Source organism: Carlito syrichta, unplaced genomic scaffold (genome assembly GCF_000164805.1).
Source record: "Carlito syrichta isolate Samal-C Ts95f unplaced genomic scaffold, Tarsius_syrichta-2.0.1 Scaffold308163, whole genome shotgun sequence".
NCBI lineage: Eukaryota > Metazoa > Chordata > Mammalia > Primates > Tarsiidae > Carlito > Carlito syrichta.
Window position 1 is genome coordinate 45,816 of NW_007252259.1, and position 13,663 is coordinate 59,478.

Consider the following 13,663-nt stretch of genomic DNA (forward strand, 5'->3'; position numbering starts at 1 on the left):
CTCAGTGTGGTATGGGCAGGTGCACTAGTAAATCACCCATCATGAAATGGGCAAATACAATGAAAGAATCTCTAATAAAAATATTCACTGAAGGCGAACACAACCTCTCATAACAATGCTAGCTGGTACACTGATGCTGCTGGGTTCCTAGAACACTTACTTAGTGGAGGAAGCCAGTACTACAAGGGGCACACCGCCAAAGATTGTTGTTTTTTTTTTTTTGAGGGTCTCCTCATATGTAGATGTGCCTATAGCTGTATATGAGAGAGATTTATTTTAAGGGATTCCTTCACACAATTGTGGGGACTGGTAAGTCCAACTTCTTCAGGGCAGGCTATTATGTTGGCGACCTAGGAAATAGCCGATTTTGCCATTTGAGTTTGAAGGCAGTATGAAGTGGAGGCAGAGTTTCTTAATTTCTTCTTTCTAAGTATTTTTCCCTTAAGATCTTCCACTGATTGTAGGAAGTTCGCCCACATTATGAAGAGTAATCTGCATTATTCAGAGTCTACCGGTTCAAATGTCAATTTTATCTAAAAAAAAAAAAAATCTGTGATCTATCCAAGTAGACACATAAAATTAGCAATCACATCTTCTTTACTTTTAGTAATTTTTTTTCTCACAGCCTGCTTTGTATTATATGAGTATAATACATCAGATTTCTTTTGATTTTGTCTGGTTTATCTATTTCCATTCTTTTTTAAAACTTCTCTGTACATTAAATCTCAAACTTACAATGTATTCTCATATATCTACACTCTCAACTGTTCATTGGCTACTTATTCCACTGAAAAATAGGAGCAATAAGAAGAAAATTTTCACAAGCTTCAGCACTTACCAGCCACCATTATCTGTGTTCAAACACGCTGTCTTCTTGCTCATTAGATTGTAACTCCATGATTGCAGGGACTTTGCTTATCCTCAGCACTTATTATCGCATCTGAAAAGCAATAGGCCTTTAAAAGATAATTGTTGAATTAATAATGAACGAAAAAATAACTCTATCATTACCAGGGCAAAAATTACCATTCACACATTCAGAAAAAATTTATTACATGCCTATTTCTTCATTGGCAGTATTCTAGAAACTAATAATATAGCAAAGAATAGAACAGATAAAAATCTCTATCCTAAGCGAGCTTATATTTTAATTGAGGAATAGGTTCATGTTAATCACTATCATAGGCCTTTACATGAATCATCTCTTTTAAATCATCCAAAAATTGTTAGGTAAGTGTAACTACACCTTTTTTCAGGTGAAAAAGCTGAGGGTTAACTCTCCTATCCAATATCACATAGAGCCAGAATTCAGACTGACGTCTTCAAATAAATGCTTTAATTACTAATCTTCTATGTTTTAATAGACATAGAGGGGCTTCCATATCATGCTGCAAATGTTGAGGAAGAAACAGCAGAAAGCTTATTTAAAGGTTTTGGGCAACTGTAGTTCTGACCCCAAGATGGCAGTGTTTACATTAGTCATGCCTGTAGATGTGAGTGTGTATGGAATAGCTACATCTGGTCTCTGATTGGCTGCTCATACTTTCTGAAAAACCTTTTGTTTAATGTTAGAAAAGAGAATATGTTGAAGCACATTAGCCCTAAGAAGAAGCAGAGCTCTGCAGAATAAAAATGGAGAAGCATCTGAGGATCTGCCTGGTGGTTTTGTGGCTTTATTTTTGTAGTAAGTTAGTAGACAGTTTTGGCCAGGTTGCCACAACAAATCTAGGAAACATTTTCTTAGAATTTGGGGCAAAGGTGTAGTCTACTGGGGTAGGAGGAGGCAAGAAAATGGGTCATTTTATAGTTTACCTGGGATTAATTGTGTAGAGTGAAGAAGGGAGGCAAATTAGAAAGTATTCAGATTGGATGATTGATCTCTTAAGTTTCACTTTGCTTTCTGAATAGGGGTGAGTGGCAAAAACCAAGTGGAGCAGAGTCCTCAATCCCTGATCACCCTGGAGGGAGACAACTGCACTCTTCAATGCAATTATACAGTGAGCCCCTTTAACAACTTAAGGTGGTACAGACAAGATACTGAGAGTGGTCCTGTTCTCTTGACCGTCATGTTTTCTGGTGAGAATACAAAGTCGAATGGAAGGTACACAGCAACTCTGGATGCCAGCGTCAAGCGAAGCTCTCTGCACCTCACAGCCTCTCAGCTCAGCGATTCAGCATCCTACATCTGTGTGGTGGGCGCACTGTGCTCCCCAGGCACTTGCAGCCAGTGCCCAAACCTGCACCTGGAGGCTGTTAAGGAAGCTTAGGAGTTTGAGTAGAACATTATTTTTTAACGCAAAATATAATTTCACAAGCGAGTTAGTATTTCTCTCTTAGTCATGATTAGATTTGGGCTTGAGCCTAGAGGTCTACAGAGCATAAAGATATCTTTACTCAACACATACAATTAACTACTACATCTGGCTGTTCTTTAGCACAAGACTTTCATGCTTGTTATTGCCACTAAAGTAGATTATACCTTTGGTTGGAAGGGAGAGACCGTTCTTTCCAGTTCTGGCTACCAGTAGAATGTCAACTAACTGAAAGAGCAACAAGTTAATGTGGTCGATGCCAATATCTTGATATTGCTCCCCCCTTACAGATATCCAGTCCTCATATCATGACTTTTCAAGTTTTCAGAAAGCATCCTGTGCCAAGTTCTCAGGTGCATACTGTGGGGAGAAATCTGCTTTGCCAATTTAGCCATGTTCCATATCAAGGCATCTCTCCAACTCTTTATCACCTTCCATCACCGATTCTTTGGAGGACATTTCTGTTTAGACTGTTTTGCCAGTGGACACCTGCAGACATGGTCACTCAAAGACAGAAGAACATCTGTGTCTGGCTCTTCAACCATTCATATTATAGAAAAGATATAAGGGAAAGAATGCCTACATGCAATTGTAAACACTGGTTTGCACAAATTAGCTGTGAAATTCCGTTTTGGAATAGTTAGAGAAATGTGAATATATACTTTGAGAATTAAATGAGGTAAATATTTACCTGAAAGGCAGATATCAACTACCAAAAACAGAAAAGATGTATACTAAGTTATTAAAATAGTAATCTCTGGGTTGTGGGAATAGAATTTTTAAATTTTTTAATCTTTTCTTGTCTTCTGTACTTTTAATTTTCTGTAGTTCACAGGTTTTGCTTCTGGCAAAATAAAATTTATTTTTAAAAATCTTAAGAAAATTTGAAGGAATAAATTTGACATGTCATTATCAACTTGCAGAAATAAATATTTTAAAATGATCACACATTCCAGGATGTTGTAATAAAGTTTACTTGTTAATTGCTTGTGACCATATTTCCAAATGCCTTGAATTCTGGAGCTAAAAGTAAGCCTGGATGTGTTAGGAAATCAGACATTTCTTCCTATCCTACACCTCCTTCCAAGTCTTTGGAGTGAAGAAATTAAAGATCAGCTTTCTTCTGCAGCAGACTTGCATAAAGTATTAATTTTAAATTTGTTGAGGAACACGATAAAATGCATGAAAACTTAACCAACAGGTGAAATCCCAAGTATGTGCACAAATACATTTTAAAGGTATTCTTAGAAGGAAACCACTGCAACACAGAAAGACAAAGGGGAAATGGCATATTTAGTTAGGTCTTGCACAGACTTACATAGAATTTATTCATTATATAATTATTTATTAAACAAGTAACAAGTGATAGGTGTTTTTGTTGGTGGAAGCAGTAGAGTAATGCACAGACACATACAGACACATGCAGACACAAAAGTCCTTCCCTCATGAGGTTTGAGTCCAGATTTGTCTATAGTGTTCACTTCACTTTACAGGAATATCTTTTGAAGTTTGTGTTCCAATATCTGCATTTCCCTTTCTTGCTTTAATGACTGGCAGATTTCATGTGGGAGATTAAAGTATAGACATTAAAGTGCTATATCTATCACTTACTAACTTATGTGTTCATGGACAAAATTGCTTAAACTTAGTGCACCTACACATCAATGGTAAGAACATACACCATGTAACTTGGATGGATTTAGAATCTATAATACTGAGTGAACTGTCACAGAAACAAAGAACTGAGTACCACACGTTCTTACTCATAAGCAGACATTGAACAATTATCATAATACTATAAGAAAAGGATTGGCAGTGTGGGAAACGGCCAGGGGGTTGGGGAGAACGGGATTGGCAGTAGTGGGGAACTGCCAGGGGATGAGGTGGGGGTACACCTCATCAACAAGGGTGCCTGCATAATGAACATTTGTATACCTAACCCTGAATTGTACCCCACATCTTTAAAATAAAAATTTTAAAAATTTGTTTAAAAAAAAATCTCATCCCATGGTTGTAAAGATTTAACTAAATTATGTGACCTTACTTAAATGATTGAATGGCATTAGTAGAAAAAGTTTTCAACAAATGGCATTTAGTCTTGGATGTAGAAGGGATAATAAAACAAAAACAATTCAAGATAAAACAACAGGAAAACTTAAAAATAGATTAAGGCTTACTTCTTCACCCTCCAGCTACTGATTATGTTATTTAACTATGGTTATGACTGTGAGTCACCCTTTATTTCATGTTGGCCTTCTCCCATCCAATTATTTGAACTGATTCTAATGGCTTTCTTGTATGGTTCTTGATCTCAGTTTTTATGCACAGAAAATGAAACTATTTTTTTTAATGTTTTCCTTTTTTATTTTTTAAAAAATTTTTATTACAAAGATGTGGGGTACAATTCAGGGTTAGGTATACAAACATTGATCATGCAGGTACCTCTGTTAATGAGGTATGACTCTCCCTCCCCTAGCAGTTTCCCTCAGCTGCCAATCCACCCTCCCCAGAAAATGAAACTTTCTTGCTTCTGGTATATCTTATTGTAAATTCTAAGATGAGCCCACATAAGTCTGATGGAGCAGGTCTTGAATATTATTATAATGAGATACTGTGCCAATAACTAGATACATGCCTGGGAGCTCATTTAACAGACTTCTGTATTGGAAGGGGGAGAAAATAAACTTTCTAGGTTTCGTTGAGGGATGAATTTTTTTTTGTTATTCAATTTATAACTTGTACAAGATAGATACTTAAGAAGTCTTATAGAAGATAAAAGGAAAGAGAACAATCTCGGGGACAACAGCAGGTGCAACTCTCCAACAAATCAGCACACAATCCTGGTGTGACCTGTTTCATTACTATTTCTTCAGAGATCAAGGGTAGCTGTGTGATCTGTGCACAGGGCAGTGGAGCTAGTTTTTGATTGGCTGGAGAGTTTCAAAGCAACAGAATTATGCATATGCCCTCAGAGAACAAACTATTTAACTTGGTAGTGTTTGTGGACTACCGGACCTCAACCAGAGTGCTCAGTGCACTTGATGGATAGAAAAATGGAGAAACTCTTAGGAGTCTCATTTGTGATTTTTTGGGGGCAGCTGTACGGTGAGTTGGTGGGCTTTGGAAACATGAAATTAAAGAGAAGACTGTAGTATCTTTTCCAAAAATCTGAAAGTTATAAATGTGTGGCTAGAGCCTCCATGCTTGCTTGTGGGTCTCTGAAAAGAGATTATATCTTCTCAAAATAGTCAGGCATTAATGAATCTCATCTGTCTGTGGTTCTCTGTTTAAACAGGGGTGAACAACCAGCACACACTGGAGCAGAGTCCTTCATATCTGAGTATCCTGGAGGGAACACACGCCATTCTTAATTGCACTTATCAAGAGAGATCGTTCTTTAACTTCTACTGGTTCCGGCAGGATCCTGGGAAAGGACTTGTATCTTTGGCCTTAACTCAATCAGGCCAGAAAGAGCAGGGAGACACAAATGTTAAAGAAATGCTTGGAAAAGAAAAGTCATATAGTATTTATAATATCTCAGCCTTTCATCCTGGAGATTCAGCCATGTACTTCTGTGCTTTGGGGCACAGTGTTCTCTAAGCACCTGGTGCCTGTACCACAACCCACAGCTGGGTCTCTTGACACAGGGTTAGCCTTATGGATGGGAGCGAAGATGTTTTCTTTATTTATGGAGAGTATTTTATTTATAATCTCTGCCTCTGAACAGAGTGAAAAATATTCTACCATCTTTCTTAAGTGATTCATCTGAATTTATATTGGATTTAATTTCCTCTTGCTATTACTGATTTTTCATTTCTCACTGCAGATTGTACTGGTCCTGGGCCGGTTTACCCACAGATTTCTTCTACTTCTTTGCCTTTTACTTAAAAGAGCAGACCCCTTTGTGATGGAGGTTCTGAGTAATGAAGGAAGTTTTCACCAAGCTGCACTCTTATCAGCAGCATTTTATCCATTTGTTTATATCTTCATGACATTTTCTGTATCTGTGTATCACCTATATCATTATTTACTTAATTTAATATTAAATTGACTTTTATGCTAATACATAGACTTGAAAAATACTATCTATGAAACCATATATATGATATAAACCATATATTTGAATTGCTACTGGTTATATTTTTTCCCAGTGCAAATTAAAATAGCATTATATATGTAACAATTGAAAAGGTTTTCTGTGGACTGCCTAACATGACCTCCTGTATCAATCACAGTTTAGGAAATACTGATCTAGACTATGACCCTTATGTTATAAGTGAGAGAATTGGGTCCCAAAGCCAATGGTATCACTTACTCAAAGCATCATCTATAACAAGATGGAAGCTAGGAGCAGAACCCAGACATTCTGATCTTTGTCAGTTGCTTCTTTCACAAAAGATGCAATGCAGAATCCAGAGTTATAGTTGTAAATTTAAACTAAAGTAAAATTTTAATTTAATTGCATGCTAATTCTAGATAACTTAGAAGCTTTAAACACTTTCCCATAGAATATTCCCATAACTCTACCACCTAGACAAGTATTACCATGTTTCAAAATTTCTTATGTACATAGAAAACTATATTTTTCTATTGATGGGGCTTATAATGTCTTCATTATTTATTAACATAATTGTGTCTCTAAACAGTATAAGTATTTTCATGCCAGGAAACATATATTGAGGACAATTTTAAATGACTGTCTAGTTTTCATTATATAGATACATATTTAAAAGGTGGAATACCTTTTGGCATTATTTCAAATTATCCAGTATTGTAGACAAAGTTTTTATGAACATCATTAATGTTGCAGCTTTCATAGACATAGTGTGAGTTGAGTAAGGGGAAACATAGGACACTGGATACCTAATTTCTAGGAATAAATACCGAATTGTGATTTTGACAGTGTGTATGATTTTGATATTTCATACTTCACCTATTATGGACATTATTATTTAAAGATGTTTCTGCTTTTTCTAGGAAAAATTTTAAGTGATTTGCCTTTCTTTTCTTTTAACCTATGAAGATACAAATTTGTTATAAAAACCCCTAGAATTTGAAAACACAGAGAGTAAGAGGGTATCACACAGAGTAAGCATTCTTTCATAATATAAGATATGCTTTAAAAAATTTGTGAAACAATACTCTGGTCTCAGTTAGATCTGCCAACTTGTCTCTTCTAAATTTTCTTTTTTTATTTTAAAGATGTGGGGTACGATTTAGGGTTAGCTACACAAGTGGTAATCGTACAGGTAAAGTTTGGGTCTTCCACTGGTCCTCACTTTGCCTGGTTTGGGATCAGGTACACTTATTAATGTTATTTGCCCTTCTCCTCCCTATCTTGGCAGTGATCCACTACTGCTAATTTCCTTCATGTAGCATTATGATAAATGTTCAGGGTCCACTTATGAGTGAGAACATGTGGTACTCAGTTACTTGTTTCTGTGATAGATCACCGAGTATGATGGACTCTAAATCCACCCATTAACTTGTCTGTTTTTCCTCAAGGTTATCTATTCTCCATGTCTTTGCTACTCAAAGTGTAGACGCATGGTCTGTACTTGTGCAGAATCTTAGACATCACTCAAGAATGACTGAATTCAAATCTGCATTTTGACAAGATTCCCAGGTGATTCTCTTCCTTCAAAATTTGAGAGGCACCCCTCTGGTAGGGTGCCCGAATGACTTTTTAAAGTGTAAATAAAAAGCTGTCTCTACTTGCCCAAAATGCTTCAGTGACTTTCTATTGCACCTGGAATGAAATTCTCATTTGAGGCCGTGACAGACAAGGATCTGTAGAATTTGAACCTCCCCCAAGCCGTCCATTTCAGTTCTAAACTTTCTTTTAGTGGCTCTTGCGCACTATAGATCAATACTGATCTTCCAATTTTCTGAACTTATTATGTTCTTTCTCACCTTTTTCTAACTCATCCATCTGAAATGCCCTTCTCCCAGATCTTGGTGAGTTCTGTCTCATTTTCATGCTTCAGGTCTCATCTCAAGTATCACTACTATAGATAAACCCTCCTGACTTTTCCTCACTAATGCGGACAGCTGAGATCCTTTCCCAAGCGCTATCACAACACCCTGATTATTTCCCCTGTGGTAAAAATCATAACGTCATTATATTGTTGATTTCTATACCAATGTGTACGTTGCCTATACCTCCACCTAGAGTACAAGCTCTTTGAGATCAGGGGTATTGTTTGTTTAACCACAGCTTTAACCTCAGTGCCTATCCTTAGTGACCGGCCCGTAGTAGTCAATCAAGAAATATGTACCAATTAAATAAATGAATGTTGATTTGTCCTCTCTATTTTCTTTTTCTCTGTCTGGCATTCCCAATCTAGCATCTAAACTTTGTGCTCCCAGCTTGGATATGGGTTAGAGTTATGTTCTTGCTAGCCCTTAGCTCTCGACTCAGAACTTGGCCTTGTGCTCACTAAGCTCTGTCAAACTATTAAATTTACTCAGGGTCTCAGACTATCCTCATTCAACTGGCCTCAGGTGTAATTTGAATGAAATGGGTCAACTCTAAGACCCCATATTGAAATATCTAAAAGAAATATCTATATCTATATCTATCTATCTATCTATTTAAATAGTATTAAATAACTTCCCAAGTCAAATAATTATGAACACATGTCAAAATTTTATTTCGGTTGCTGCAAGAGAAAAATTGTCTCAGGAAACACATTTGAATAATTAGCTTAGGTAGAGACACTTTATAGTAGACTAGATTTTTTTAAAAGTCTGGTTAAAGATCATTATTATAAGTAATTGGCTAATAATTACCCTACTCTGAACTGTCTGTGTGGTGTCTATTAGGTTTATCATAAGATTAATGGTCATCTGAGTGTGTAATCCTAATATCCCAGAATAAGTCTTTATTTCATTAAGATATGTCAGAAAGTTGCTCAAGCATTTTATCAGAAGTAATAGTTAATTCCCTTATGGGGCTATACATGACACTCTTCAAATGAAGTTCATTCCAGGCCTGTTTCTTTGTCAAACATATCTTTGTCAAAAGTAATTCAAGTTGTGCTGGTGACATGTGCCTGTAGTCCCACTTGGGAAGTTGAAGTGGAAGGATCCCTTGAGCCCTGGAGTTTGAGCTCCGTCTGGGCAACATAGTAAGAGCTCATCCCTAAAAACAAAAAATGTAATTCAAGTTGTTAGTCTTTACTATAATAGAGAGAGGTTTGTCAGGTTTTGGATTTTTCCCTTCTTACAAGCTAATAAGCTTGTTGTTTCATTGAAAATGTCAGTAAAGACATAAGGCTCCTTAGTCAGAGTCAAAGGATATTATTACTTATAGCACAACAAACAGCATAAACATTGTCATATTTGCTTCAGTTGCCCTTTCTTTTAAGTCCACAAAAGGTATCACAATGAGTGCAGATGGAATCTATGCACGCAGTGGTATTGTGTCATAACTGAGAAACTCTGAGCTTGGAAAATTCACTGTTTTTATAGCAAGCAGTAAGCAAGCTTTCTCTTTGCCTCACAAGGAGACATTATGTCATCCCTCAATGTTGCTTGCTGCAAGTATAACTCTGAAAAGTGATCCAGGTAGAGTGATGATGACCGTATACTAGTGGCACCACATCCAGCAAGACATGTAGAAATATGAGAGACTTGCTATGGACTCTTTCAACAGTATTCACTTCACAGTTCTACACTGTGTTAGTTTGTAGACATTTTTCTTATGCATAATACTACCCAGCAGCCATTCTGATTAATTTGACTGACAGAGGATGAAACTAAATCCATCATATTAGTCTTAAACAACATTTAATTTAGGCTACTATCACCAGAACTGTAGGCAGCAGAAAGAGACCAACCTGCAGTATTAGCCTCAATCGTGCCTCCTAAGATCATAGATTTGGCTGATTCTGATTAAGTTTCAGCTAGGATGTAGTGTATCATCCATTATGACACACACATGGATGTTTAGACCAGTACACCGATCTTTGTTTTAATTGCTAAAAAACAAATTAAAAATTAAACTACCATTGTCAGTATAGAGAGGGTCTATGGCTCCCATTCCCTAGACATAAACACAAACCAATCCAGTTTGGGATTTGTTATTAAACTTGATTTGGATCAGCATTACAGCACTTTAGTTAAGTTGTAAGAATGGTGTCAGTGAATATTTGCAACCTCTGTAGCCATTCATGGTATAAGTCAGGGCTGTTCAGACATCAGGAGGAACATATTCATTTGTACCAATCAGACTGAGACAAGGTTGTGCTGATTCCTGTATTGTACACTTTCGATGAGTTGTAAGAGTTAAGTTGTGGGGATGAGGAATCTGTTGAGAAGCTGCCATTGGTGTAGCAGAACAGTTCAGGAGATAACATATTCACAAGAATTTTTTCTGTTTTCATGGAATATAAATATTCCATGAAAGGATGACAAACCAACACCGGGTGAGCTAGGCAGCAGCTGCTGCTGCTGGACTTCAGCAAACCCTATGGTTATTTTGCTAGGCTGTGGTGCTTGATCTACCATACAAGAGAGTATTAAGCCCTGACCCCTCTCCACCTTGCAGGGACTCATTTTCCCTCGCCAGGTGTCAATGTTGTTGTTCTTTTTCTACAATGACAACAGTAGCTATAAGCTATAACTTTGTCCTTTTTTTTTTTTTGGTAGTCAGTTCTTATCCACACCAAAATCTTTTGTCTAGAAGATTATATAGGAAGAGGAACAAGGGCATTTTCATGACATTTGCATAGACTCATTATATTCACCACTTCGGCCTCCTGGGCCACAGTATGAGAGCTAGTAAAGCAGTACAGTTAAATAAACGATATTTATCTTCATGATCTAAGACCATGTTTGCCAAACAAAATAATTGAGATGGTTAAACCACAATTGATTTGAATACCATTCTGACCAGGTTGCTATCTGGAGAGTGTAACAACCAGGCTGTTAGGAGAAAGAAACATTATGCTTTTCACTTTTAGAAAATTAGGGTAGATGTATATTTTTCTATTTCTCTTGTTAAGTAAAGCTAAAAATTTTGGATGTTGCAGATGCTCTGGGATTGCTTCCCAATAAACTCATTGTAAGTGGATAATATTTTAAGTAAAAAATGTATTTAGTATGCCAAATATACCTAATATACTGAATGTCATAACTTAACCTAGCCTATCTTATTATGCTCAGAACACTTACATGAGCCTATGGTTTGGCAAAATCATCTAAGACAAAGCCTATTTTATAATAAAGTGTTGAATATCTCATACAATGTATTTAACACTGTATAGAAGGTAAAAAATATAATGGTTGTATGGGTAACCAAAGTAAAGTTTCTACTGATTGTGAATTGCTTTGCATCATCAAAAAATCATAAGTCAAATCATCATTAATTCAGAGACCATGTGTATATAAAAATCAAAGGATAAGAATATTCTACAATGTGCAGAGGAAAAGTCAGACTGGCCAAGGAACTTAGGACTTGAGGAATGCTAAAGCAGTGAGCTTCACAGGATTCCTTTTGACTCATATAACACAATTGTATCCAGGAGTAGCTGGAAACCTGAGAAAACTAGTGGATACAGAAAGAAAAGCCTATTTTTTCTAGCCCAAAGTCCATGAAAAGGACAGACTAGCAAAACAGAAAACTGTAAGACCATAACCAATCTATTCCAGCCAAATACCACAGAAAGGTTTACTACTATCAAGCACACACTTAATCAAATAAAAAGCAAATGCAACCTTGTAGGAAGGTTTTGTGGTTCCTTACTTTTGCTCCATCTTCTTATCATTGGCTCGAAGACAATCTTTAAATGCAGCCTGCATTCCCAAGGTGGGTTCCTGGTGCTGGAGGGAGCAGTGTGGACCTTATTTTCAACAACTAGTACTTGACTACTTTAACCTGTCGGGTTACTTTCTGAAGAGCTAATTTAAAGGGAGTGCCTGTATTTCACATAACTAAAACTCTCTCAGGATGCAGAAGTGGCTATGAAAAGGAAACTTTATCCAAAAATATTTGCTAAAGTGATTCAACAGTGGGAAGAAGAAACAATCTATCTGAAAATTTGAAGAAAAACAAATTGAGATTATTCCATCTAAGAAGCAGAATAAAAAGAGTATAAAACATATATACAGCTTAAGAGGGCTGTGGGAAACTGTCAATAGTCCAGGCATAAGTAGAATAAAATTGCCAGATTGGGAAGAAAGAGAGAAAGGAGCAGGAAGAATATTTGTGTATATCGTGGCACAGAACTTCTCAAATTTGATGGAAAACACAAATCTACACATCCAAGAAGTTCAACAAGCACAAAGCAGGACAAAAGCAAAAAGAAATTCACATTAAGACACATTATAATCAAACCGTTTAAAGAAAAAGACAGATAGGGAATCTTAAAAACTGCCAGATTATAAGTGACTAATCATGTGCAAAGGATCCTTAATAAGATTCGCAGTCAATTTTTCATCAGAACCATGGAAGCTGGGAGGCAGTGGGATGACATATTTAAAGTGCTTAAAGAAAACAAAAGACACTCTGTTAACCAGAGATTTTATATCTGGTAAAACTTTTGTACAAAAATAAAGACAAAATCAACACATTCCCAGATAAACAAAACCTGAGAGTATTCATCACTGTAGACCTGCTTTACAAGAAAATTTAAAGGGAGTTTTTTTAGGCAGAAATGAAATGGCACTAGGCAGTAAATTGGAACCATACAAAAAATAATGAACAACAGTCAAGACAACTACATAGATAAGCATAAAATCAATATTTTTTTATTGCAGTTGTTGGTGGGAATGGGGAGGGTCTGCCCAAATCATCTTCGATGGATAGTGATTACATGGATCTTGAGTAGCAAAAGTCCTGCATCGTTGCTGGCCTCCAGCTCCCATTTCTGTAGGGACACAAGCAATTTGTGGAACAGAGGAGAAACAGAAGAGTTTGCGCTTGTTTCTCTATGGATCCAATTAACTTTCTTGCATAGATAGTATTCCATAGATATGTTTTGCTGGTTAGGTTAGGTTAAAAAGGTAGAGAGAGACCAAATGCACAACTTCTGTAGATTAATTCCTAGATACCAGCTTTATATAAGAAAAACAATAATAGAAACTAGACAAATAAATAGGTATATTGGGTTTTATTGACAGTCTAGGTATTGAAGGCAGGTTCATCTCTTTTGCCACAAACCCAAGAAAGTATTGTTTCAACACTAATATGTCATTGGTGCAAAATGGACTGACACGTTCCAAACTTCTCTAGCTTTTGGACTTGTTAAAATTTGCTGCTCAGGCTGTGAGATGAAACCATGTTTGTTGAGGTAGATCACAGGCCACTCTGTTTTGAAATAGTTATTTGAAATTCCAAGAGGTTTCAT

The 13,663-nt window shown here is 36.5% G+C and overlaps 1 gene segment (V, D, J or C); it reads left to right on the forward strand.

The window, feature by feature from the left end:
* The first annotated feature begins 1,614 nt into the window (after nt 1–1,614).
* Nucleotides 1,615–2,267, forward strand: LOC103267561. The segment is given in 2 exon segments: nt 1,615–1,684; nt 1,909–2,267. Coding segments are annotated over 2 exon segments (411 nt in total).
* The last annotated feature ends 11,396 nt before the right edge of the window (nt 2,268–13,663 follow it).